This window comes from Lithobates pipiens, unplaced genomic scaffold (assembly GCF_037356315.1).
Source record: "Lithobates pipiens isolate NorthernLeopardFrog02 unplaced genomic scaffold, aLitPip1_a1.2 Scaffold_1, whole genome shotgun sequence".
Taxonomy (NCBI): domain Eukaryota; kingdom Metazoa; phylum Chordata; class Amphibia; order Anura; family Ranidae; genus Lithobates; species Lithobates pipiens.
Window position 1 is genome coordinate 216,112,141 of NW_027507685.1, and position 27,597 is coordinate 216,139,737.

At 44.3% G+C, this 27,597-nt stretch overlaps 1 protein-coding gene across 1 annotated transcript; it reads right to left on the bottom strand.

The window, feature by feature from the left end:
* Nucleotides 1–1,884: 1,884 nt before the first annotated feature.
* Nucleotides 1,885–27,096, bottom strand: LOC143983152 (G-protein coupled receptor 4-like). The gene is made up of 2 exons (XM_077482498.1): nucleotides 27,020–27,096; nucleotides 1,885–5,551 (listed from the first exon to the last, which is right to left on the bottom strand). The coding sequence occupies exon 2, from the start codon at nucleotides 5,522–5,524 to the stop codon at nucleotides 4,490–4,492; it is 1,035 nt and encodes a 344-aa protein (XP_077338624.1). The 5' UTR covers nucleotides 5,525–5,551; nucleotides 27,020–27,096; the 3' UTR covers nucleotides 1,885–4,489.
* Between the last annotated feature and the right edge of the window lie 501 nt (nucleotides 27,097–27,597).

Consider the following 27,597-nt stretch of genomic DNA (forward strand, 5'->3'; position numbering starts at 1 on the left):
TTTTTGCACTATAAACAAAAAAAAGCGACAATTTTGAAAAAAAACACCTTTTTTTACTTTTTGCTATAATAAATATCCCCCAAAAATTTATTTAAAAAACATTGTTTTTCCTCAGGTTTAGGCCGATACGTATTCTTCTACATATTTTTGGTAAAAAAAAAAAATCACAATAAGCGATTATTGATTGGTTTATGCAAAAGTTATAGCATTTACAAAATAGGGGATAGTTTTATGGCATTTGTATAAATTTTTTTTTATCTAGTAATGGCGGCGATCAGCGATTTTTATTGTGACTGCGACATTTTGGCGGACACATCGGACATTTTTGACACATTTTTGGGACCATTGTCATTTATACAGCAATCACTGCTATACAAATGCATGGATTCCTTTGTAAATGGCACTGGCAGTGAAGGGGTTAACCACTAGGTGGCAGTGTAGGGGTTAATTGTGTCCTAGGGGCGTGTTGCTAACTGTGGGGGTGTGGCTGTGTTTTACACATTACTGATCTCTGCTCCAATCACAGGGAGCAGAGATCAGTGTCACAGTTGCTAGGCAGAACAGGGAGATGCTGGTTTATTTTAGCATCTCCCCGTTCTTGCTCCCTGTGAGATGATCGCGGGTATCCCTGCGGCGATCCAGACTGCGGGACCCGCGATCGGACTCACGGAGGTCCCGACGGGCGCGTGAGCGTGCCGCCGGCAGCGTGCACGCGATGGCATGGCAGCACATTTAAAAGGGATGGACCTGTATGCTCATTTGCCTGCCCGTGCCATTCTGCCGGTGTACATCGGTGTGCGCTGGTCGGGAACTGGTTAAATACTATAAGGCCTCTTGCACAATACAGCGTGAAAAAGCTCAGTGGAGCTTTTTTTTTTTTGAGCTAAAATACTGCCCATTAATTGTAATGCAAATATAAACACGCGCTAAATTAAAAATAAGTGTATACAATTAAATAAATGTGTAAATGACAAAAAAAATCCACAAGGTGAAATATGACTTAATAGATATGAGAACATAAGTCCAAAATTAAACAAATTTTTCCTTCGAAGTTTTTTGTTTTAAGACCATTTGTTTGATTTTCTAATCATTAGTGGGGTCAGATCGACGTTAGTTTTCGACCACAGTGATGGGAAAATTCAAAGGAGCAGAATAGGAAACATTTCTTGATCTCATCAATTTTTAGACAGTGTATGTGGTTTTCGTTCAGAAATTAGCTTCATCTTAAAAAATTGAATGTTAAAAGCAAGTTAAATTTTCTAAGTACATTCGTTCCTTCATCAAAATGGTTTTGCACAGATTAGCCCCAATTCTCCTCTTCTGGGGTCCCCGGGTGGCACTTCTGGCTGTTCCCGCCTTCAGAGTGCCCCAATAGTGCAAGCTGCAAAGTATAATATAGACTGCCCCTATAGCAAAGTAAAAACAACTTCTGCCCTCAGAATAACATAAATCACTTCCTTCTCCTGCCCAGGACTACATGTCCCATGATGCTTTGCTCCTCACACATATTCACAAGTTCTCAGGCACTTAATGACATGAATGGATGGTGTACTGAGCAGTAGGTGCGCTGCACTATATTTTCTGATATGTCAACAATGAATGCATTCTGTATGCAGGCCAACTAATCGATTATCAAAATAGATGACAAACTATTTTCATAATCGATTATGTCAATTGGTTGTTTCAGCCCTAGCATACACCGATAATTTGGTGAGAGTGAAAGGCACTAGGAGATATGATGGTTACCAACAGCTCACAGGGACACAATTGGGGACATCCTCCTGAAATAAGGGACTGTCCCTGGAAATTAGGAACGTCTGGTCACCCTACTATAAAAGACAATTTTATAAATAGGACACCCAATAATGCACTCATGGACTCAGGTTTGATAAAACAAAAAGCATGGTAATTTTATTACTACATTAATACATAATACTCAATACATATATACATAAATATAATACTCAATACAGCATTTGTAACTTACTATATAATACACGTTACATACATTTTACAGCAAACGGTCTGAGAACATAACAAAAAGGACCATTGCATCTAAAATACAAGCTGATAAATGGATTCCCACTTGCTCAAACCAGCCATGTAGCAGCAGCACATCCAGCAATCTCCAGCACTACTATAAGGGCTAGTTTTAGATGTATTTTTATGCATTCAAATTATCTTGTAAGAAGAAACTAATCACTATCTGATCTCAAAAGCCTGTGTACATTAGCCCTTTACCTGGTATTTTGCATGTGTAGATTTGGCCACATGTACTAAAAGCCAAAAGTAAGGTCCCGGGTTTCCCACTAATGTATATTGTACTGGTGGGTGTCACCAAACAAAGCTACAAAAAGAAAAAAATACATTTGGATAGGACACCAGCTTTGGCTTCTGCAAATATATTCCACAATACAAAATATAAATACCATACCTCAATGCAGTACCACAACATGGGAGGGGGGTGGCAGGAAGGTGGTACTGGACTGAGGTATGTTATTTATATTTTGTATTGTGCAATACATTTGTGGTAGCCAAGGCTGGTGTCCTATCTAAATTTTTAATTGGTTTTGAGATTTAGCTACACTTGCATAAAACCAAAATGAAAGGGTCCAGCCAATTGACACAATAAAACAGTCACACTTTTATGTATATACTGTAATAACATTAGTACAGTAGCTAGGTCTAAGACCTTGTTCACATGGGCAGGTTGGTCTATCTACGTCAAATCCTAGTGTCTTCAGGTGTCTGGAAGTTCAGATGCAGTGTCCAGCCCTGTTGCCAGTAGCCTGGTAAAAGTAGGCTGAAATACATAGTGGTAGGACACTGTACTGAATGGTACCCGTGTTTAGAGCCGTATTCATTTGGGGCATATCCTGCAGAATCCTGGACAGGTTTTACAGACATGGAATCATTCTCTTATTTGACTACAAATTATCTCAATGGACAAACCTTCGGGGTTCATCTTTCCTATCCTTTTTCGTAACATGTCTTTCACTCCACTAGCACAGGTGAAGTTTAAAGACGACATGTCAGCTTCTAAACATTGTCTAAGCTAACAATACTCCTGAAGTACTTACTAAGTGCCCATGTTATGCTTTAAACCTTTTTGGTTCCCATGTAAAGTTTACTAGATTTCAGTGCCAAGCTATATACAAAGCCTCAACTTCTGCCCTAGAAATCATTAAAAGCCACACACATCCTGGCACTACACCTCCAGTGGACACTAGAGGCTCTGACTCTAGACTGCTGCATGGCTAGGGTGCGAAATCCATGAAATCCAGGGGGACTCAAATTAATTTACAGACTAAACATAGCTACTTGCAGGAACCATAGGGTGCCTTCACTTCAGCTGTATTGTTAACCAAGACCTTGCTTTGGACCATATAGGTTTATTTTACCTTGAGTTGTGAAAAGACCTTTAAAATGTTAAAAATATTAAAACGATCTCTACCCAAAGAAAAAAGAAAAAGACAGAAAAAAGTAAAAAATTATGGTCATTTGTGTCCCTATAGTATTGCCTGAGATAATATTAATGACTTGATTCCCTGCAGTGCTACTCTGTTCATCAAAAGCAACCAGCTAATGGACGCCAATAAAACATTCATATGGCTACTCTCAAATGGAGCAAACTGAAGGAGGAAAGTCAAAGAATGTTTAAAGACGTGGACAAGTAAGAAACTATTAGATAAGCACCTGAACAACCACAACATACAGGGATATACATTGTAATACTGACATATAATCACACACATAGGTTGGACTTGATGGACTTTTGTCTTTTCTCACCTACTATGCAACTATGAATGGTTCCGGGTGTTATTGGGTAAAGATACGTTGTACACCATATCAGGATTGTTGGGTGGAAATACACTGTAGCCTGAACAGCATTGTTGGGTAGAGATACATTAAATCAACACCTCTGGATCAGATATGCAATCATAGTCCCATGTTACTGTACAGACCATACAATATTTGGTGCCCCATCCATTTACATTATGAAAGATGTGAGAAGTGTGGCAATCTCCATAATACTGCATTGTATTCTGAAATGTGCTCATTGCCAATGACTAGTGCAAGGGAGTGCCCCTATTGAAAAAAAGACACATAAATCAATATTAACTAGCTACTATGAAAATTAAAACACATCACACTTGGCCTTTAGTGCAGTATGTGTTCTCTGGTGGGGTCCAAGTGTCCTATAACACCATTAAACCATTCTAATACTGTATTTATTAACTACACAGTTCTTTGGTTTATTCTTCCTTAAGAATAAGCAGCATCTAAAGTTGCCTTTATATGTGGTCGGCATTTTCAGTAGATTAAGATTAAAACCAAAATTTATTGACATGAAAACTGTAAACTGGCAGCTAGTTTACTCCATTAAAAAGGGGAAAAGTTGGCCAGGCAACTAGGACATCACATTTTCAAGTTTCTATGTCAAAAGATCTTTTTGTAGATCCAAACTGCGAATTTTCTCCTGCCTCATCTATAACCGTGTCTGTACTTTAGTTTGGTGTGTGCAAAGAAGGCCATTGTTCTTTGGGGCATCGTTGCAGTCAAAATTAAGACGTCCCGTTTTGCTTTTTTCTCTTTTACCTTTGGAAAGCAAACAAAAATAGATAGCTCGTAGTTCCATCATAAGGTCTCGCTTTACGCCATCACTAACAAATATATTAATAAAAGGGTCTAAGGCACTGCTGACACTGGTGAGGGTAAATGAGACCCTGTATGCTGGACGAACTTGTTCCTCGATATCACAGTTGCCATAGTTGTAGTCACTCACGTATGAGCGGATGAAAAGGACCACGTGGTAGGGGAGATAGCAGATGATAAAGATGGTGATCATAGAAAGAAGAAGGCCAGTCACCCTCCTTTTTTGCTCTGCCTCCAAGGTAGAAGTGCGCTGTATCACTATGATGATCGAACAGTAAGAAAAGACCAGAAGGACCAATGGGATGAGAAAAACCACAAAGATACGGAAATAGTTGAGATGAGCCATCCATTGCTCCATGGGGTACTTCTCATAGCACAACTTTACATTTTGGATGGAGGTAAACAGGTCATTTCTGCCCAAGAAATAGGAGTGAGAGCCAAGGATGATCAACCAAACCACAACACAGATCACCAAAGCTTTTTTCATGCTCCGAATTGTCCGTGAGCGTAATGGGAAAACTGTAGCAATAAAACGATCTGTGGCTATACAGCTGAGAAAGGCAATAGTAGTGTAAAGGTTGGAGTGGAAGAAAAAGCCCACAATTTTACAGCTTAGAGTTCCGAAGACCCAGTCCTCTTTGGCAGTGTAGACTATCCAGGCAGGGAGGGTGAAGATGTACAGCAGGTCTGACACACAAAGATTGGCCAGATAGACGCCCAAGATGTTTTTCTTTTTAATTAACTGGACAATAACTCCGATCGCCGTCAGGTTTCCCAACAATCCCACCACGAAAACGCTGCCATAGACGATGGGAAAGAGGATTGCTTCATAGTCTTTTGGGAAAGTGCAATTTGTCTCGTTAGACATGGATACAAAGCAGCTTCAGTTGCGCTCCTAGCAAATAACAGTAAATAAAATCAGAACTGTCTCTTTTAATCATAATTACTTTTTGTTCATTCAGTTGCCATTTTTACACAACACAGACACAACACGACAGATGTTGACTCTACAGAAGGCTACAAATCTAGAGTCTACAGAATCTATAGAGGAAGATCACATCATACTGGTGAAACATGTGCAACTTTATAACAAAATCTATCAAAACAAACTCTGCCAAGATAAAGATTTCCCAGGATATAATCTATCCAGAACATGAATCAGAGTCCATCAGCTTGATCTGTTACTGACTGCTTCCAATGATTTTACAAAATATAAAACACCCAAACTTTTATGTAAACGTGATACTTTTAGATCTAAGATGATAGTTGCCTAATTCAGTATGTTCAAAAAAATAATAATTGTCTTTGTAGATTCCAGCAAATGAACAAGCTCTTGGGAATAGCCGACTAATTATAGATCGTTTTAGACACCAGAAATTGTGAAGCTAGGGGTTGCCTGCCCACAGGGGCAGACTGACCATTCGTGCACTGCCCGAGTTCCCCATGCCACTAAGGGGTCCCATCAGGGTTGCCAGCCTCAAAACTAGAGACAGTATGTAAAAAATCTGTTTTTTAAAAATCCCAAGATTATAGCTACCCCGCCTCTCCTGTACCTTTTCAGTGTGTGTATGTGTATTCAATGTGTATACTGTGTGTGTATACTGTGTGTCTGTGTGTGTGTATACTGTGTGTCTGTGTGTGTGTATACTGTGTGTCTGTGTGTGTGTATACTGTGTGTCTGTGTGTGTGTATACTGTGTGTGTATACTGTGTGTCTGTGTGTGTGTATATTGTGTGTCTGTGTGTGTATACTGTGTGTGTGTGTGTGTGTATATACTGTGTGTACTGTGTGTATACTGTGTGTATATACTGTGTGTGTGTAGTGTGTGTGTGTGTGTGTGTGTGTGTATGTGTGTGTATATACTGTGTGTGTGTGTGTGTGTGTGTGTGTGTACTGTGTGTGTACTGTGTGTGTGTGTGTGTGTGTGTGTGTACTGTGTGTGTGTGTGTGTGTGTGTGTGTACTGTGTGTGTGTGTGTACTGTGTGTGTGTGTGTACTGTGTGTGTGTACTGTGTGTGTGTGTGTACTGTGTGTGTGTGTGTACTGTGTGTGTGTGTGTGTACTGTGTGTGTGTGTGTACTGTGTGTGTGTGTGTGTGTACTGTGTGTGTGTGTGTACTGTGTGTGTGTAGTGTGTGTGTGTGTGTGTGTACTGTGTGTGTGTAGTGTGTGTGTGTGTGTACTGTGTGTGTGTAGTGTGTGTGTAGTGTGTGTGTGTGTGTGTGTGTGTGTGTGTAGTGTGTGTGTGTGTGTGTGTGTGTGTGTTATACTGTGTGGCCCCCTGATCTATTGCCTGGGGGCCCCATTATCTCCTATTGCACGAGGGCCCCATAATCTTCTCATATTGCCCGGGGGGCCCATAATCTCCTATTGCCAGGAGGCCCCATGAGTTGTCAGTCCGCCCCTGCCTGCCCATCCGCGTCCACACCATGAACATGCATGCTGGATAGAGATGTAAACTTCCCATAGATATTGAAGTCATGAGAAAAAACTGAATCCTTTTCCTTGAAAAAAATTTAAAAATTTACATAAAAAAATAAAAAAATTAAAAAAAGGAGTGGAATCGTTTTACAAATTGAATCGGTTTTCAGCACTTCCTTACTTGAAGATGCCGCTGATGAAGAAATACTTGGAGATGATCCAGGCGCAGCAGAAAGCGTTTCTGAAATGAGGAAGGAAAAGCTACTCCTCATTAAAACTACTTTTAATGTCTTTAGGGCACCTCTGCCATGTCAGATTGTGTTTTGTCATCCTTGTAGCATGCGGAAAAGAAGATTCCTTTTCAAAATATTTGCAATGTGCAGCTTTGCTTTCAGCAGAAATTGCACTTTGGAAATGTTTCCAAACTCTAGATGTTACTGAGAAGAGGAAACAAAAAAAACTATATCTTTTTCCCCAGGCCTTCCTAAATGTAATTTGTGAAAAACACTATTCCGATGTTGGCTAGTGCCTCCATGTTTAATAAGCATGTGAGGTATATGGCTAATTTAACTTTACAGTTACCATCTTTTGGTACCGTTCCAAACTTGTGGGCTGACATGTTTTTCCCCTTGAAATATCCATAAATTTGAGCAAAAATCAACTTCATATTTTCAGATTATAAAGATAGGCTTGTTCTATAGCAGGTCTATGTTCTTCCTTAATACACACCAATGCACTTTTCTAATGTAAGCAAAGCACATAGAAAACAATTGTTTTCTCAGTGTCCTTGTGTTATTTAAACATACAGGAGGTAGTGGCACAAAAATTGTGGCATACAATGTAAACGCAAGTCCATAACACGAGTCCTTTGAGCTGTATTGATCTGGTATGAGATAACAGTGTTTAGTGCTCAGGGCAGCCTTGCAAAGGCAGTTGAAACAAACCTCAAAACATGTAAAAAAAAGAAACAAAGAGAAAAGGCGCCGCTTAACCACTTTCAGACCGGACCATTTTGCTGGTAAATGACCAGAGGTCTTTTTACAATTTGGCACTGCACTGCTTTAACTGGTAATTGCGCGGTCATGCAATGTTGTACCCAAACAAAATTTGCGTCCTTTTTTTCCCACAAATAGAGCTTTCTTTTAAAGGTATTTGACTGACTCTGCGATTTTTATTTTTTGCGATATAAACGTAAAAAGACCGCAAATTTTGAAAAAAAATGATATTTTCTACTTTTTGTTATTAGAAAAATCCAATAAACTCAATTTTACTCATACATTTAGGCCAAAATGTATTCAGCCACATGTCTTTGGTAAAAAAAAAAGTCAATAACTGTATATTTATTGGTTTGCGCAAAAGTTGTCACATCTACAAACTAAGGTACGTTTTCTGGAATTTACGCAGCTTTTAGTTTACGACTGCCTATCTCATTTCTTGAGGTGCTAAAATGGCAGGGCAGTACAAAACCCCCCCAAATGACCCCATTTTGGAAAGTAGACACCCTAAGGAAATTGATAGGAGGCATGTTGAGCCCATTGAATATTTAATTTTTTTGCCTCAAGCGACTGAATAATGACAAAAAAAAAATTTTTTTTTTTTTTTTTTTTACACAAAGTTGTCACTAAATGATATATTGCTCACACATGCCATGGTTACATGTGGAATTGCACCCCAAAATACATTCTGCTGCTTCTCCTGAGCACGGGGATACCACATGTGGTTGACTTTTTGGGAGCCTAGCCGCGTACGGGGCCCCGAAAACCAAGCACCGCCTTCAGGATTTCTAAGGGCATACATTTGTAATTTCACTCCTCACTACCTATCACAGTTTTGAAGGCCATAAAATGCCAAGATGGCACAAAACCCCCACAAATGACCCCATTTTAGAAAGTAGACACCCCAAGCTATTTGCTCAGAGGCATGTTGAGTCCATGGAAAATTTTATATTTTGCCACAAGTTGCGGGAAAATTACAAACTTTTTTTTTTTTTTTTTCACAAAGTTGTCACTAAATGATATATTGCTCACACATGCCATGGGCATATGTGAAATGACACCTCAAAATAAATTTTGCTGCTTCTCCTGAGTACGGGGATACCACATGTGTGGGATTTTTTGGGAGCCTAGCCACGTACGGGGCCCCGAAAGCCAAGAACCGCCTTCAGGCTTTCTAAGGGCGTAAATTTTTGACTTCACTCCTCACTACCTATTACAGTTTTGAAGGCCATAAAATGCCAAGATGGCACAAAACCCCCCCAAATGACCCCATTTTGGAAAGTAGACACCCCTAAATTTAGGGGTACACTAGTGAGACTCACAGGTAAAAAAGCACCTAGGCTGTCAGCGACTGTATCAAAACGCTACAAAAAAAACTGTTAGCGATCGCAGGGATCAGGCCTGACTCTGCGAACGCTGCAGTTATGTATGTTGTGTTTTGTAAGTGACAGTGATCGATCGATCGATACTGCACTTGGGTGGGCTGGTCTGGGCTTGGCGGAGGGGCTAAACGCAGGTGCTAGCAGGTATCTGGCCTGATCCCGCTAACAATGCGTTTTGGGAAACCTAAACTGCTGGCGACGCTAATATAGATCTGATCAGATACTATATTACTAAGGGAGGTGTATGCTTTGTGCGTGGGTGTTAGCGGTACTGGCACTAACCTGACGCTGCCTGGGGCGACGCAGACCTTATCTGACCCTCAAACTTATATCACCCGCCGGGTGATCAGGGGGTTAAACCTTTATTAGGTAATAAATGGCGGGTGCCCTGAAACTATAAAAAAATAACTAACCAACCAGCGTCACCTGTAACAGTTATATGGTGATCACTGGTGAAAGGGTTAACTAGGGGGCAATCAGGGGGCTTTATGCGGTAGTATATGGGGGTCCCTGGCGCTATAAAAAGCTGCGGCGAACCTAAATACCTACCTGCCTAACTAGCGTCACCTGTGACACTAATACAGCGATCAGAAAAACGATCGCTTATTAGGCTGGGTTCACACTGGAGCGATGCGGGAACGCCACGAATCCGCGGCGGGTTCCCGCATCCCACTGCCCTATGCGAACTGCTGGGAGTGTCAGTGAAATGTTAATGACACCCCCAGATCAGTTCGCATATCGCAGTGCGATCTGCAAACTCGGACAGGAATCGGATCGCATGGTGTGAACACCCATGCGATCCAATTCTGCTGCGGACCAAAAAAAGGGTCCCGTGCGAGTCTGCGGCGGGTGCGACGCGAATTCAGCCATACTATCTGTATGGCTGAACTCGAATCGCACAGAGATCGGATGTGATTTGCACTGCAGTGCGGTGCGAATCACATCCGTTCTCATAAACCGCTGCAATGTGAACCCAGCCTTAGTGACACTGGCGACGGGGGGTGATCACGGGGTTAAACCTTTATTGGGGGGGTTAGGGGGGTACCTTAGAACTAAAGGGGGCTAACCCTAACTGCCCTAACAGTTATTACAGTCACAAATGACACCAATGCAAAAAAAAAAAAAAAAATGCAATTGGTGTCACTGTGACTGGGGGTGCAGGGGTGATTGGGGGGTGAAGGGGGGGTGAGAGTGTGCCTGGCATGTTCTACTGTGTAGTGTAGTGTAGTGTTGGTGCAACTCACCGATCCTCTCTCCTCGGTGCCGGAACGAAAAATACCGACACGGAGGAGAGATTACATCACTTCCTCTGCCTGTGTTTACATTACAGGAGAGGAAGTGATGTCATGCTGCACTTCCATTCGTCAGGAGCGATCGCGAGGGGGTGGCCATGAATGAATGGCCGCCCCCTCATCCCGGATCGCTCCTGAACGGATTCCGAGGGAATTCCGGGGGGGGCCCGATCGGGCCCCCCACCCGCGGGAAGGCAGGGACGTACATGTACGCCCATATGCCTGCCCGTGCCATTCTGTCGACGTACATCGTCGTGCAGCAGTCGGCAACTGGTTAAGTAAAGCTGTATAATTTTAACAAGCACAATGCATTAAAAACACTCACAGGGAGATATCTTTGTAACGGTAAACGTCAGTCTCTTGTACTAGCTGGCAGCATCGGAAGCTGAGCTGGCGTCCTGTTCGTCGGGTACCTTCCGTTTTTCGGGCGGGAACCAAAGCGAGGTCTAAAGCGCAGTCAGCAGGCCTAGGAAGAGGCCTGGAAAGCAGCATATGGCGGGGCGACGTCACGGGTTCCCACCCGAAAGACGGAAGATACCTGATGAACAGGACGCCGGCTCAGCTCCACATGGCCCCACAAGAAGATTCTGACATTGCCAGCTAGTATAAGAGACTGATGTTTCACTGGAATTCACTATACGGTCACAAAGATACCTCCATGCGAGTGTTTTAATACATCTTGTTTATTAAAATTATACAGCTTTACTTAAGTGGCGCCTTTTCTCTTTGTTTTTTTTTTTTTTTACTTGTGCTACTTAATGCTGCTCCTCCCGCCTGGTGTGAACAACTCCTTAGGGCTTGTTCACACTAGTCCAGACAGCTGTGTTTTTCTGCATTTGAAAAATGCAGCTGTAGCCATACTCGATAGATATGGTGCTGCTCAAGGCCTCCTGCATAAAGGCTCTCTCTCTGAACCAGGAGTAATCCCTTAAGAAGCATGTCCTGGGGGGCCAGGATGCACCCCTATATGTATCAACTAAGTCTCAAAGAGAAAGCAAGAGCTTCAGCCCATTGGCCATGCCATGCCGAAGAATGGCCTTATTTGTAGAGACAGCTCTTCGCAAGGACACACAGAAAACAATGCTTTATGCCCTGTTCATACTTGAAAAGCAGTGGTCAGCTGCGTGCAGAGCAGTGGGAAAATCTGCAACAAGTCGGCATTTTTCAGCACCACATCCCACAAAAACGCAGTAAGAATGCATTCTCTTGATTCCATGGGAAATTTCTAGAGAGCAGATCAGTATTGTTGTTTGGAGTGGGAAAAAGTATTGCACACACTGATCAACAAGAGTGGCTGGATAGATGTGGAGTAGTTTGCCATTCTAGTGCAACAGCACCCAATACTTTATAACTATACATAGGCTTCAAAAATTGAAAAAAGGCACTCATTCACCATGACATAGCAGCCCAGATATATGTAGATTGGGAACATATGACAAAGTTGTAGCAAAGAACCACTGATGGGTTTCATTGCCAAACGAAAAGTATTTTCCATCCCCTCCAAAGTGGTCCAACCTCTGGGATCTCTTTTTTTTTTTTTTAAGCAATAAAAGGGGGAATCCCAAATAACATTTTTGAATAAACTGGACATAGTGTTCTCCCCAAAAACAATGCCAGACTTTTTAGGTCTGGTATGGTATTTAAGGGGAACCCCATGTAAAATAAAACAAAAAAAACACCCTACAAAAAGCCATATTAAACCCTTCAGGCAAGTGCTAGGACACAAATCGGGGATGCAACCAAAAACATCACAAAATTTGGTAAAACCATCATGCCACAAAATAAATTCTCCTCTCTTGTTACCCACACACAGGAAAGAGGCTAAAAATGCATTGCAAAAGGTTTGTGATGGATTGAAAAGGTTTGTGTTTTTTCACCTTAATGCATCCTGGCAGTCACCAGCCCCCCCCCCCCCCCCCCCGTTTTACTTAACTGAACCCCCTTCATTCAGTGAGCGGAGGCGCAATGTCTTTCTCTCCACAGGCTCCCGGCTCTTGATTGGATAGATTGATAGCAGCGCAGCCATTGGCTCCCACTGCTGTCAATCAAATCCAATGACGCGGGCATGGGTCGAGTCCGGAATTCTGTGTCTATAGATGCAAATGCTGGACTCGGGAGCGCACCCTCAAGATGACCTTCCCTCGGGAAGGCACTTCTCCAAGGGGGTTATCAGATGTGGGGAGGAGCTGCGAGAGCCGGCAGGGGACCCCAGAAGAGCAGGTTTGGGGCTACTTTGTGCAAAACGAGCTGCAGTGGAGGCAAGTAAAAAAATAAAGAAAGAAAAAGGCCTTTACAGTCACTTTAAGCTTTGACAATACATTTTTGAAGCGGGTTGGTTTCTATGCAGAGTTGTATTGCCTATGCAAGTCTATAGGGGATGGCTTCTAGATAAGGGGTTTCACTTGTTCAGACTTCTTTCTTGTTTACAGAGATTCCGCAACACCTGTGATAGGGGTTTTAAGCAATTTCACAAGCAAACACTAAAAGAAGCCCATTGTGAAAATAACACCGCCAGCCCCCACTCGTTCATAATTCCTTGCAGCCTCTACACAATGGCTTTATTGCTTTCTTTGGGAGGGAGAAGAGTTAAGTACACAAATGACTCTCTTATTTCATGGAGCCCTAAATGATATGGAGTTTTCCAACCTGAGCATAAACCTTCTGAAGTACCTAATTTCCTCCGCCATTATTGGTTGCCATGTCCAGAGCCAGCACACAAATATCAGCACTTGTATGATCACTGGGAGAAGCAGCTCAATGTCTATCAGGTACGGGAGACTTCATTATGATAGAATATGAGCACGTGCACCAAGCATTTAGGCCCTTTGCATCCAATCCCTGCATTTTGGCGTGCCCGGGAGGCACAGATCAGGCTGAAATATGTTGCGGTTGGATGCCATGCTAAGTGGAACTCACATTTAGGACCCTTTGCATTCAGAGATGTATGCCCACATAAGTATATCTAGGCGCACAGGGGCTAAATGCACAGTGGCCACGTGGCCTTATTGGTTAAAATATATGGTCTATGGCCATATGTATAGTCAGCTGCAAGTATAAAATATCCTCCTTGAAATCAGAAAATCAACGCACAATACTCTTTCCACTGTATGTGAAAATTGCTAGGAGCTGAGGTATCATTAAAGTAGAACTCCACCCAACACTAAAATCCCTGCGTCTACAAACATCCACAATCTAACACTAACCTATCTAGCCCTGTAAAAGAAGAAATCAGTATATATACCTTTTCTGAAGCCGATCTGACCCGATCCTACGCTGAGCTGTCAGCAGCGGCTTCCTTGTGGAGGTGGGTGCAGAGGACACAGCCAACGGAAGCCCCATAGTAAGTGTATTGGTGATGTCACTCCCCATTCATAACACAGTCATTGTCAGCTGTGTTCTCTGCAGAGCTTCTGCCATTGGAGTCCGGATCGGATCAGCTTCAAAAAAAGGTATGTATGTATACTGATTTCTTCTTTACAGGGCTAGATAGGTTAGTGTTAGATCGTGGATGTCTGAAGATGCAGGGATTTTAGTGTTAGGGTGGACTTCTACTTTAATGAACTTTTGAAAACCACTAGCTCCCTCTCTGCCAAGTACTTTCAAACTAGGTCTATACACAGTTGCATTGTGTCATTGTCCACGGAAGTGTGGGTGGTGTTTTTTTTTTTGCAAGGACAATTCAGAAGTCAAATTGCTAGATGGAATGCATTTGGTGATGGACAGAATAGAGGACACAACAAAAGAACTAGATAGTCCCGTAATAATGAGTGTTTAGCCAAGTAGAAAACCCTATTCTATCTTCATCATCTCAGTTAGAATTTGGGGAGGATGGGACACATTCCAGTATACAGGTCCTATTTTTTCCAATTATCCAAGTACCGATTGGTCCTTGTTTTAGAAAAAGTAGAATTGGTGTAATGTAACCCATAGCAACCAATTATCAGCTTTAACTGCTACATAAAAAGAAAGACAATAGGTTCTATTCACAAAGATTTACCATGAGGATAGGGATCTTAAAGCACAACCTAAGGCAACACAAGAGTCAGGGAATCCCTGGTCATCATCACTGTCTCCATTACTATTCCTCTTCTGGCAACAACCCCAAATTTTCCTGCACTTTCATACTCCGTGATAATGATAAATTAGAAAAATAGAGAGGGAGAATCTCCATAATGGGGACACAGACAGCAAAAAAAAAAAAACAAAAAAAAAACACTGATAGTTCTAATCCCTCTCCACAAAAAAAAATAAAAAAAAAAATACTGTCTTTAGTTATATTGTAACCACTTGACCCCCGGGGCCTTTTCTGGCACTTTTTGTTTACAAGAAAAAAAAATAATCTGTATTTTTTGCTATAAAATTTTAGAACGCCAAATCAGGATATATTTTATTTAGAGCAGAGACCCTAGAGAATAAATTGTAAAGGTACTCTTTATGGAGAGATCTGGGGGTTTACAAGACCCCAGATCCTTTCTCTGCCCTTAAAAGCATTAAAAACACCAAAACTGGCGTGATCGAATCCTTTTCATTTTTGAAAATGGTGCAGTTTGCATCCAGGTCAGGTCATCACTTCCCAGTTACCGTATTACAGAGGTGGACAAAGCTTATCCAGTCTTGGTTCGGCTTTGTGATTAGCTAGTGGAAGCGCCAGCTGGTCGATCAGGACTCGTCCCTCTGCTTGTAAAAGCAATCCAACAGCTAGGTAGCCACTAGAATTGCTTTTACAAGACTTGACCATCGATGCCTGCAGCTGTAGACATCATCCCAATATAACCACTTGAAGCCCAGCGATATACCACTTAAATGACTGGTTGGCAAGTGGTTAAAGTGGAACATGGGGGGCATACCTTGACAATTCATTCAATTTATATTACCAGGCCTGTAAACTACTTGGATGGATCTAAAGGCATCACAAATGGAAATCAGATAGACAACACACCATGGCTACATGCACCCTTAATTCAGTGGTCACATCATGTCTGAATGGCATCAGTAAATGAAAAATTGTTCCTTCTTACCAAAATTAAAGTGTTACTAAACCCAGGACTCTGCATTCACTGTATCTGGTCTCCCACAGTACACAGAACATGGAAATGCAATTATTTTAGTAAATATGAACTGCTAAATAAATTTTCTCATTAGTAGCATATAGCAGTCTTGTGACTTCTATCAGTGTCTGGTTAAAGCTTGTAGCAGGAGTCTTCATTCTACTCCAGCTGTCAAATGAGGCTGCATGACCCCTGACCCTCTATCTGGACAGCGCGGCTTGGCCCTGTGCCGATCACATGCACCCACATGCAACTCTCTAGCAATACACACCAAACTGAGCATGTGCAGAGTGACCCCAAGGCTCTGTACTCCCAGGAGCTAGATTGGGGATTGTGGAAAAAGGGGAGGATCAGAGAAGACAGGATCAAACAGCCTTTTTACACAATGCAGAGGTTTAACCCCTTAGGTTCCACAGTGAGTATAACAAGCGTGCTTTACTGTATATGCAGACTGATTTTACGGTTGTGGGTTCAGTAACACTTTAACTTCTGTGGTAATATGGAGCTATGTAGTCATTTAGAAACTGTTAAATAGTGACTCGAACTTTATGTTTTGTAAACCCTTATATATACACCCAGTGAAGGGACTGGCTTCAGGTGATACACAGAGATGAAACAAATCTTCCTACATAAGTTGTACCCATTTACGTGCTGTCCTCTCTACATCCAAAGTCCAGAATTTTTAAGGCTTAAAAATGAGAAGTACAGCCAAAGCTCATTTAGCTTTACTTCTCCTGTGGATCACAGGAGTGCAATTCATTTTGCACTGCTGTGCCCCAATTTCAGCAGAGAGCAGGCTGAAGTCCGCTCTGCTGACGTCACGGCAGTCAGTCCAGGCACCGCATCATCATGACCATGGAGTCAGGATCTGCCAGATCCCTGGACCGACACCCGGCTCAGCCTCTCATCGAGCCGCTAAGAGGTTGAGCCAGCCGCTCCCACCCCCTCCACAGCCCAGCACTCCAGTGAGTGAGGAGGAAGCAAAGCAGAGAGCGGTGACTGATAGTCACCAGCTATCTGCTCACAGAGCTGTGAGAACCGAGTGATCGGCGGTGTTCCATCGCTCGGTTCTCAGTGTTAGAGGCACCGGGGGACAGATGCAGCATCGGACTCATGCTGCATCCACCTAGGCAAGTATAACTCCAAAGAAAAAAAACAATATACTTCTCTTTTAAAGTCTGAGCCGTCAGCTGAAGTTACACACTGCAGAGATCAGTGAGGGGAACTTAGAAAGCGAATTGGAGGGAAGAGACACAACCCCTTCAAACAGCACACAGAACAGAGCTGAGGCTATCAATAACAGGCTGTGTGCTGGAGGTCCCTCCCGTCGCCTTTGTTTTCTTGGTGTCAGAAGCGATTGTGCGAATAGCCGAGGAATGAAGCAGCAGACAGAAAAGACACTTTGATTACGGACAAAAAAAAACGTTTGTTTGCTTTGTTCATATTTTGTGTCTGAGATTTACAACCACTTTAAGATGTGAACATCTATGACCAGCATTAGCTTACAGTGAGCTGTTATCAATAGTACAGGTCTTCCTGCTTTGCTTCCACCACCATCCACAATCCACAATGAAAGGCCATGCACATTATATACATCACACAGCACAGTTTAGATGACAAGTCTTTTTCATCCTACTCAGCTGCTGACAAATAAAACAGGGATGGTTGCTTTAAATGCATTAAAATGAAGCAGTAAATGGGTGTAATAAGCAGGTGCATAGCACTTCCCGATTCCAACCACAGCCCAGACATTAAGTCACGAGATCCAAGCTCTTGCAAGTTGGTGACTCGAAAAACAACAACCTGCTAAAGGAATTTCTGCGGTGGCTTTTATGTAGCGAAGGTAGGGACTCAGCTTCTATATGGTTACGTGAGAAATGCGTGGGCTTTATCTTGAATAAATCAATAGAAAAACAAGGAGACCCCTGAAAGGGTCATCTGCAGACTTGAATAAAGTAGGTGGAAGTAAAGAATTAAACATTTAAAGTAGGGATGCACCAATACCAATACTTTTTTTTTTTTAGTACTCGCCAATACCAATTTAGCACTTTTTCAATGTGAAATGTGTAAATATATGTTAATATATATGTGTAAAAATATTCACTAACAAAGCAAACAAATAAAACGTTTTAATTGTTTATCGTTTATAAAATAGAGAAAAACGAAAGAAAAAAAGCAGGAAATAATATTTGGAGGAGAATAGGGAGTTCAGGCCGATTAGAGTAAATGAAGGGTTATTAAGGGACAGAGGATCATTTGTTCATCCCTTTGATCTGCAGATGAAGAAACAGAAATATACAAAAAGAAACAATGTTTCTTTTTATTTTAGTGTTTCAGGGCTAAGCAATGTTGTTAAAGCGGAGTTCCACCCTAAAGCAGAACTTCTGCTCATTGGAACCCTTCCCCCCTCCAGTGCCACATTTGGCACCTTTCAGAGGGGAGGGGGGTACAGATACCTCTATAATACAGGTATCTGCACCCACTTCCGGCTTAGATATCCGTAAAATCTGCAGGTATTGATGTCACTTCCTGCGTGGCCCCCCGCTGTCTGCTGGGAAACACACGGATTTCAGAGACAGCAGGGACCGCCCTTATTGCACATCGCGACTCGCGCATGCGGAGTAGGGAACCGGGAAGTGAAGCCTCAAGGCTTCACTTCCTGATGCCCATACCCAAGATGGTGGCCGCAGCACCCGAGAGCGGAGCAACAGATTGGCTTCGGGTGCCAACATTGCGGGCGCGCTGGGCGGGTAAGTGTCCATATTTGAAAAGTTAGCAGCTGCAGTATTTGTAGCCTCTGACTTAAAAAAAAAAAAAAAAATGGCGTAACTCCCGCTTTAATAAACATTGCTGGCTGCATTTATTTATTTTTTCACAGCTCCATATACCAGACTTCTTTAAGACAGGGAAGACCCACTGACCATTCAAAGAGCCGAGCCTGAAAATATCAGTTTCAGGTATCGATGCATTTCCATGAGTACCGATACTTGCGCAAATACTTGGTATCGACAACAATACCGATACTAGTATCGGTGCAACCCTAATTTAAAGTGATGCTAAACTCACAATTTTCACTTAAAGCAAAGTTCCCACCAAAAATGGAACCTCTGCTTTTCGGAACCCCCCCCCCCTTCTAGTGTCACATGTGGCACCTTTCAGGGGAGGGGGAGCAAATACCTCTCTAATACAGGTATTTTGCTCCCACCTCCCGGAATAGATACCCGCGCCACCCGCATGCATCTACGTCACTTCCTGTCTCCCCCCGCTGTCTTCTGGGAGACACAGAGGTCTCAGGAGGCAGCAGGGACCAGGGGGAACGTGCAGCGCGAGTCACGCATGCGAAGTAGTGAACCAGGAAGTGAAGCCGCAAGGCTGCTTTTTTTTTTTTTTTTTAGTTTTTCTCTATTTTATAAACGATAAACAAACAAAACTTTTTATTTGCTTGCTTTGTTAGTGAATATTTTTACACACAAATATAATAACATATATTTACACATTTCACATTGAAAAAGTGCTAAATTAAAAAAATTTTAAATAAATTATTTCATTTGTAAATAACTTTTCAATGCTTTGTACCATTGCCGACAGCTGAAGTTAAAACAAAAACAGTTGCGGTAGGCAATTGGTATTGGCGAGTACTAAAAAAAATTGTCAAATAGTAAAAAGCCTGTAAACGAAAAACGCAGCTAAAAACGCGAGTTACCACGTTTGCAGGCCGTTACAGGCTGTGGCGTTTCAAATGCTTCTGAACAACCGTCCTGAACGCTTTTTTTGCTTTTCAAAAAATGCTTCTAAAACACAACTGCCTAGAAACGACTATAAACAACCCTGTGTACATGTACTGATAAGATAACAGAGGGGAGTTCAGGGGCAGCTGAAAAAAAAAAACGCCCAATTGCACCTAAATATCGGTTTACCAGCAGCGGTGTACAGGGCTGGTGCTACCACTAGGCAAACTAGGCAGGCGCCTAGGGTGCACTGCTGCCGAGGGCGCCTGGCCACTGGTGTTCCTACTCTCCATCTGCAGAAAGTAACCAATGCCCCAAACACAGGAGCGGATTTTCAGTCGGAAAAAACGTGGATGTTTTTTTCCGACGGAATTCCGCTCAAACTTGGTTGCATACACATGGTCACACAAAAGTTCTCTGAACTTTTGACCGTCAAGAGCCCGGGTGACGTACAACACTACGACAAGCCGAGAAAATTAAGTTCAATGCTTCAGAGCATGCAACGATTGTTTCCGAGCATGTGTAGGAATTTTGAGCATCGGAATTGGTACAGACGATCAGAAATATCCGATCGGAACTTTTTCCGACCAAACAATTGAGATCATGCTCTCAATCTTTTGCTGAGCAAACATTCACTGATGGGCGCTGGTGAGGCTGCATTTGATGGGCGCTGGTGAGGCTGCATTTGATGGGCGCTGGTGAGGCTGCATTTGATGGGCGCTGGTGAGGCTGCATTTGATGGGCGCTGGTGAGGCTGCATTTGATGGGCGCTGGTGAGGCTGCATTTGATGGGCGCTGGTGAGGCTGCATTTGATGGGCGCTGGTGAGGCTGCATTTGATGGGCGCTGGTGAGGCTGCATTTGATGGGCGCTGGTGAGGCTGCATTTGATGGGCGCTGGTGAGGCTGCATTTGATGGGCGCTTTATTAAAAAGGTGGGGTATACATAAGCATGGCAAAGGGGGTGGAGCCAAAATTAGGTTTTGCCTAGGGTGTCAAAAATCTTTGCACCAGCCCTGGTAGTGTAGATGAGGAATAAGTGGAAATAAAAATTATTTCAACTTTTGTCTCTGACCGTGTGAAAATTTTTTGGAACAAAAACATTCTTTTAAAAGGTATGCTCAAGTTACAACCTGAGCACGACCCCAAGGCACTTACTGTGTGGCCTGCATATTGTGCCCAGGAACAGACGGCTATGATGAGGGTGGGAAAAAAATTCATACAATTCACTGGTGTCAGTGGATGCACAAATTCTTCCCCTTCTCTGAAAGCAGAATCTGAGACACTTGCTGGCGGTTAGAACGTTTTTGAAATCTAAGAGGAAGTGGTTTAAGTAACCAGTTACACCAATGTTTTTGCACCTAAAAACACGTTTTGCAAAAGCATTTAGGTGCATCAAGCGTCTGAGTGTTCATTCATTCCACTGGCCAGAATATTCATTCATTCTGGCTAATGAAATTAATGAACCCTCAAGTTCTAAACACGTCTAGCATTTAGGCACATTTGCCAGGCGCTGTTTCTGCTGAACACCCAAGTGATGTTTTTTTTTTCTGCCACCAAACGCCTAAAAGTGCCTATGTGTGCATTGACACATAGGTCAACATGAACAGGGCATTTAGAGGCAGTACAGGAACTTTTTCTAAAGTCGGAGTGCTAACTAAGACAGCTCTCATTGCCTTAGGCCCTTTTCACACAGGCTGTCCAATCAAGTCCACCTGTCAGTTTTTTTTTTTAGACGAACCTGATCAGACCCCCCCCCCCCCCGTCTCCTATATGGAGCGGCAGATGTCCGCTGACACCCGCCGCCATTCCTTATTCCCCATCCATCTGGAGGATCAGATTAGAAGGAAACAGACAAGTGGTCCATTAACATCTGATTGCCCCATAGAGGAGAGCGGGACTGTGCCGTGTCCACTCTGTATAGCGAAATGAACACAGACCTGTCACCCGTCTGCTCAGGCGGGGATCAGGGGAGGATCTCTAATCTCCATCTGTGAAAGGGGCCTAACATTAAATTCGACATATCATGTGACTTGGGGGTATCACAAGTCAGATCCCAAGTTGCGGCAGTGTGAACCGAGCGATTGTGGGTTTCCATACGATATTATGATGGTTGATGAATTTTGACTATACAGTACTGTGGATTTTGGCCAAACCACGCTTGCTTGGTAAGTTAGCGTATAGTAGAGCTGCACGATTAAATCGTCAAGAATCATTATCGTGATTTTTTTTCCCTGTTTCGATCTTGTTTTTGCTATGCAAAGAATTCTCTCTGCTCTTCTGAAGCCACAGTGGTCAAAAAAAAAAAGGAAAAAAAAAAAAAAAAAAAAAAACAGGCAGTCTGCCAAGAATCACAACATTCTTTAGCAGTGGAACCAAGTCTAAACTTTCTAACAATTTGTCAATGGAATAGACTTGTGTGTGTGTGAGCAAAGTTTAACCACTTAAACACTAAACCTTTTTTCGGCCATTTGTTGGTTTCAAGTTAAAATCATTTTTTTTTTTTGCTAGAAAATTACATAGAACCCCCAAACATTATTTGTATTTTTTTTTTTTTTTAGTAGAGACCTTAGAGAATAAAATGGTGGTTGTTGCAAGATTTTATGTCACACTTTATTTGCTGGATTAAAAATTAAATAATAATAATAAAAAAAAAAAAAACACAGTAGTTAGCCCAAATTTTTTGTATAATGTGATCGATTTTACGGCATGAAAATCGCGATCTGTTTATTCTACACAAAAAAAAAAAAAATTGCGATTCTCATTTTGGCCAGAATCGTGCAGCTCTAGCGTGTAGTTTACTTTGTTTTAAGTGGCGAGTTATACTTTCTTATTATTGTGATTTATTGACTGCAACAAGCGCTTGCTGTTTTGCTCTACTAGTTGGAAAATTAGTAAGTTATTCAATAGTATGTTATTAGCAAGATGTACTGAGATTTAGAGATGGGGGAAAAATTATTGGTAACTATATATACTGAATAGAACATGTGACCTTTATATGTCATTAATCACATATGAATATCCCTATATAGACCAACAATTTTCCTGACTTATATGCTATGGCCTGAAAGCCAATAGGTCCCTGCAGAACCGAACGAATTTCGATCTATCGATGCCACATCGTAACTGGAGAATTGTGAAAACCTTGTCCACTCATTACTGCACCCTCCCCCTTTCAGTAGGCAGTGCAGGGAAGCACATTCTTGGCTGCCTTTCCCACCAAAGTGTGAATGTCGTTGAATAAAAACCGGCTAAAACTCCTCTTCTAATGCTCGATCATGTGTGTACATGGTGGAACAAACAGATCTGCCCCTTCCCCCAAAATCTGTCACCCTAGACATCGGCCTATATGGTTTCTTTAAAGACCCGGCCCCCCACAGTCTTGTCTTTCCGTTGAAGGATATTGCAGGCTGTCACTTATTGTTGTCTACTGTAAACGTTCTATAACCTAATCAGTCTGCTAATCACACTAAAGTTTCAAAGTAAAATGTTAGCATAATACCCGATAATCGGAAATTATAAACAGGTGGAGGAATGTTCACTTTCAGGACTGGTTCACACCCCAAAAAAGGAATCCAAATCTGTTCCGGACGCTTTTTTCGCATGCACATTTTTAACACGTCTTTTTAAACGTTTCCGGATGCATTCCAGCAATTTTTCCTTTTTTTTTTTTTGCCCAGTTTTTTTTTTTTTTTATCACTGCACTGGGGTCCAATGCGTTTTTGATGCTTCCAGTGCATGCCGGTGCATTTTTGATGCGTTTTACTGCGTTCCAGTACAGTCCAGTGCAGGAAAATTGCAGCATGTTCTACTTTTTTTTTCTGGAACTGAAAAGCCCTGGAACTGACTGGTGTGAACTATGCCATTGAAATCCATATAACCAACTTTCAAAGCGTTTTTTGCTGCAGAAAAAAAAACACTGGAGGGCATGTGGTATGAACCAGCCCTCAAGTCTAGTACACATGGGCCGAATGTCAGGTGACATTGGCCGGTCCAATAGAAACCGGCCGACCTTCGGTACATGTGTACAGCAGCCGTTTGGCCGGTATCTGTTAAAAACTCAACCAAAAAAGGTCTTCCGACCGGCTCCTGTTCAGCGCTCTTAGCCAATGGCTGAGAGAGATGGTTCTGGCAGGGGGCCACTCCCCCTATCAGAACACAATAGCTCAGCAGGTGAGATCTCTGTACTAACAGATTGTTAGTACAGTGGCTCCAACCTGAGCTGTCAAGTTTCTTTTTTCGTTCAACCCAAAAACTAGTGGTGTGTACGAGGCTTTAGTTATGGGAGGAGTCATTGGAAGCTTCTATATTAAAGCGGAGTTCCACCCATATAAAAGTCAGCAGCTACAAAAAGCGTAGCTGCTGACTTTTATTAATCGGACACTCACTTGTCCCATGGTCCAGTGATGCGGGGGAACGAAGCCTCGCTCCGCTCCCTTCACAGCCGGGTGCGAGCCACGCTGCGCACTGTGACTGGCCGGGCAATCATCTGGGATCTGTGACGTGTCCCAGATGATTGCAGAGAGGGAGGGGGGGGGGTGGGGTGAACTTCATTCCGGCGCCACAGTGCCCCGGGAAGAAGTGGGAGCTGGGACTCTCTCAAAAAAAAATTAAAATCCACCCCCCCCTAAAAAAATGGTATGCCAACTGTGGCATGTCAGGGGGTCACCCTCCACCTTAAGAAGGATTTATTATTTGCGAAAGACACATAAGCTGGTCATACACACATAGATTGCTTACATTTAGCCTTAGGCTGCCCATACAATATACAATTTTGTTGTACAATTTTCCTTTAGATTTACCAAAACCATATAACATGAGGTCAAACCTAAACACTTTAACTATGTAGTGCAAGGGCCTGCCCAATTGCATACAAATTGAAAGGCAAATCTAATGAAAATTGAATATGAAAATTGAAAAACGTTTGGCCAGCTTAAGTCTAACACCGGGGTCGGCAACCTTTTGAGCACAGTGTGCCAAAAAATGTTTTCAAAGAAATTGAGCGTGCCGATTTTATAACAAAAAAAATGTCAACTTCACACTCTCAATCATGAAAAGGATTTTTTAAAAAGTAAATGCTTTAAACTGCGTGAGTAGTAGTGAGAAATTAACATCCTGCACTCCTCAGATCAGCCCCAATTCATCTGCACATCTGCCCCACCACTGTACTACCCCCCTGCTCATCTGCCTCAACACCGTACTACCCTTGCTCATCTGCCTCACCACTGTACCTCCCCCTGCTCATCTGCCCCACCACTGTACCTCCCCCCCTGCTCATCTGCCTCACCACTGTGCCCCCCCAGCTCATCTGCCCCACCACTGTGCCCCCCCCAGCTCATCTGCCCCACCACTCTAACCCTTCTCTGACAGTCACCAGCTCTCTGCTCATGGAGCTATGAGAACCAAGAGATCAGCGATGGGGGGGATTCTGCGGTGGATATGTGGGGGGGGAGGGACTCTGCAGTGGATATGTGGAGGGGGGGGGGAGACTCTGCGGTGGAGGGGGGGGGGAAGATTCTGCGGTGGAGGGGGGGGGGAAGACTCTGCGGTGGAGGGGGGGGGGAAGACTCTGCGGTGGAGGGGGGGGGAAGACTCTGCGGTGGAGGGGGGGGGGGAAGACTCTGCGGTGGAGGGGGGGGGGGGAAGACTCTGCGGTGGAGGGGGGGGGGGGGAAGACTCTGCGGTGGAGGGGGGGGGGAAGACTCTGCGGTGGAGGGGGGGGGGAAGACTCTGCGGTGGAGGGGGGGGGGAGACTCTGCGGTGGAGGGGGGGGGGGGAAGACTCTGCGGTGGAGGGGGGGGGGGAGACTCTGCGGTGGAAGACTCTGCGGTGGAGGGGGGGGGAGACTCTGCGGTGGAGGGGGGGGGGAAGACTCTGCGGTGGAGGGGGGGGGAAAGACTCTGCGGTGGAGGGGGGGGGAAAGACTCTGCGGTGGAGGGGGGGGGAAAGACTCTGCGGTGGAGGGGGGGGGGAAAGACTCTGCGGTGGAGGGGGGGGGGGAAGACTCTGCGGTGGAGGGGGGGGGGGGGAGACTCTGCGGTGGAAGACTCTGCGGTGGAGGGGGGGGGAAGACTCTGCGGTTGGAGGGGGGGGGGAAGACTCTGCGGTGGAGGGGGGGGGAAAGACTCTGCGGTGGAGGGGGGGGGGGGAAAGACTCTGCGGTGGAGGGGGGGGGGGAAAGACTCTGCGGTGGAGGGGGGGGAAAGACTCTGCGGTGGAGGGGGGGGAAAGACTCTGCGGTGGAGGGGGGGGGAAAGACTCTGCGGTGGAGGGGGGGGGAAAGACTCTGCGGTGGAGGGGGGGGAAAGACTCTGCGGTGGAGGGGGGGGAAAGACTCTGCGGTGGAGGGGGGGGAAAGACTCTGCGGTGGAGGGGGGGGGGAAAGACTCTGCGGTGGAGGGGGGGGAAAGACTCTGCGGTGGAGGGGGGGGGAAAGACTCTGCGGTGGAGGGGGGGGAAAGACTCAGCGGTGGAGGGGGGGGGGAAAGACTCTGCGGTGGAGGGGGGGGAAAGACTCTGCGGTGGAGGGGGGGGAAAGACTCTGCGGTGGAGGGGGGGGAAAGACTCTGCGGTGGAGGGGGGGAAAGACTCTGCGGTGGAGGGGGGGGAAAGACTCTGCGGTGGAGGGGGGGAAAGACTCTGCGGTGGAGGGGGGGGAAAGACTCTGCGGTGGAGGGGGGGGAAGACTCTGCGGTGGAGGGGGGGGGGAAGACTCTGCGGTGGAGGGGGGGGGGAAGACTCTGCGGTGGAGGGGGGGGGGGGGGGAAGACTCTGCGGTGGAGGGGGGGGGGAAGACTCTGCGGTGGAGGGGGGGGGGGGGGGGAGACTCTGCGGTGGAGGGGGGGGGGGAAGACTCTGCGGTGGAGGGGGGGGGGAAGACTCTGCGGTGGAGGGGGGGGGGAAGACTCTGCGGTGGAGGGGGGGGGGGAAGACTCTGCGGTGGAGGGGGGGGGGAAGACTCTGCGGTGGAGGGGGGGGGGAAGACTCTGCGGTGGAGGGGGGGGGGGGAAGACTCTGCGGTGGAGGGGGGGGGGGGAAGACTCTGCGGTGGAGGGGGGGGGGGGAAGACTCTGCGGTGGAGGAAGGGGGGGAAGACTCTGCGGTGGAGGGGGGGGGGGGAGACTCTCATGCATCTGGTTTGCAGGCGACACTTTGCAATTAGCCAAACTGAAATACCAGGGACATTTCCTGTAAGCATTTACTGGGACGAATTTAAAAAATGTACAAGTCTGAGCAGGCAACTATAACCCCCCTCCCTGAAATGGTCATTGATAAGCAGTTACAGGAACAGATCAAGACTTGCCATAGCATATGTAGTACTGGGGCAGACTGACTTACACGGCTAAACTAATAAAAATCACGCACAGCTTTGCAGAACTTTCATGGCACTTTCTAGGAAATATTTAACAATGTTTTCTGTTGGCAGACATGAAAACACAAAGACACAAAGAAGCACACAGGTGACAGGCATGCACACACATGTACAAATCTTCATCTTACCTGATAGAGTTCCTCCTCTGGCTCTCACACACTCCGCTCTGCAGTGACAACACTCAGCTCAGTACTTTATGTGTCTGACTCATCCCACTTTCCCACAGTCACCATAGGGGGGCAGAAGGACAGATTGTGTAGCATGTTGTACAAACCCCTCCTTCGCAGGGACTATGTTATCTGGTGTCTGAATCTTGTGTCTGAATTAGTTAATGCATGGAAATGTAATCTCATTCTTTAAACTCCAGGTTTCTACTCTATTGTATGAAAACTGTATCACTCCATCTAATCTCTTCAAGAAATAAACTGATTTGTATCGGTTTGCAGTATAATCCATTTTAGTCCCAATTGTCGTACGCGATAGATCGTTCTGTGAATGGAAGAAAGCAATGGTGCTGGTTGAGCGGAGGAGGGGGAGCAGGAAGAGAAGTCTACTGGCTTAAAATGTCCAACCTTAATACACTTTGAATATCATCTTTTTTTTTTTTTTCAAATAAAAATTTTAAACATATTACAAATAGTCCGCTTACAAAGTGACAGCATAAAAAAAATAAGAAGGAAGAAAAAGCATAAAGAATCATACAACA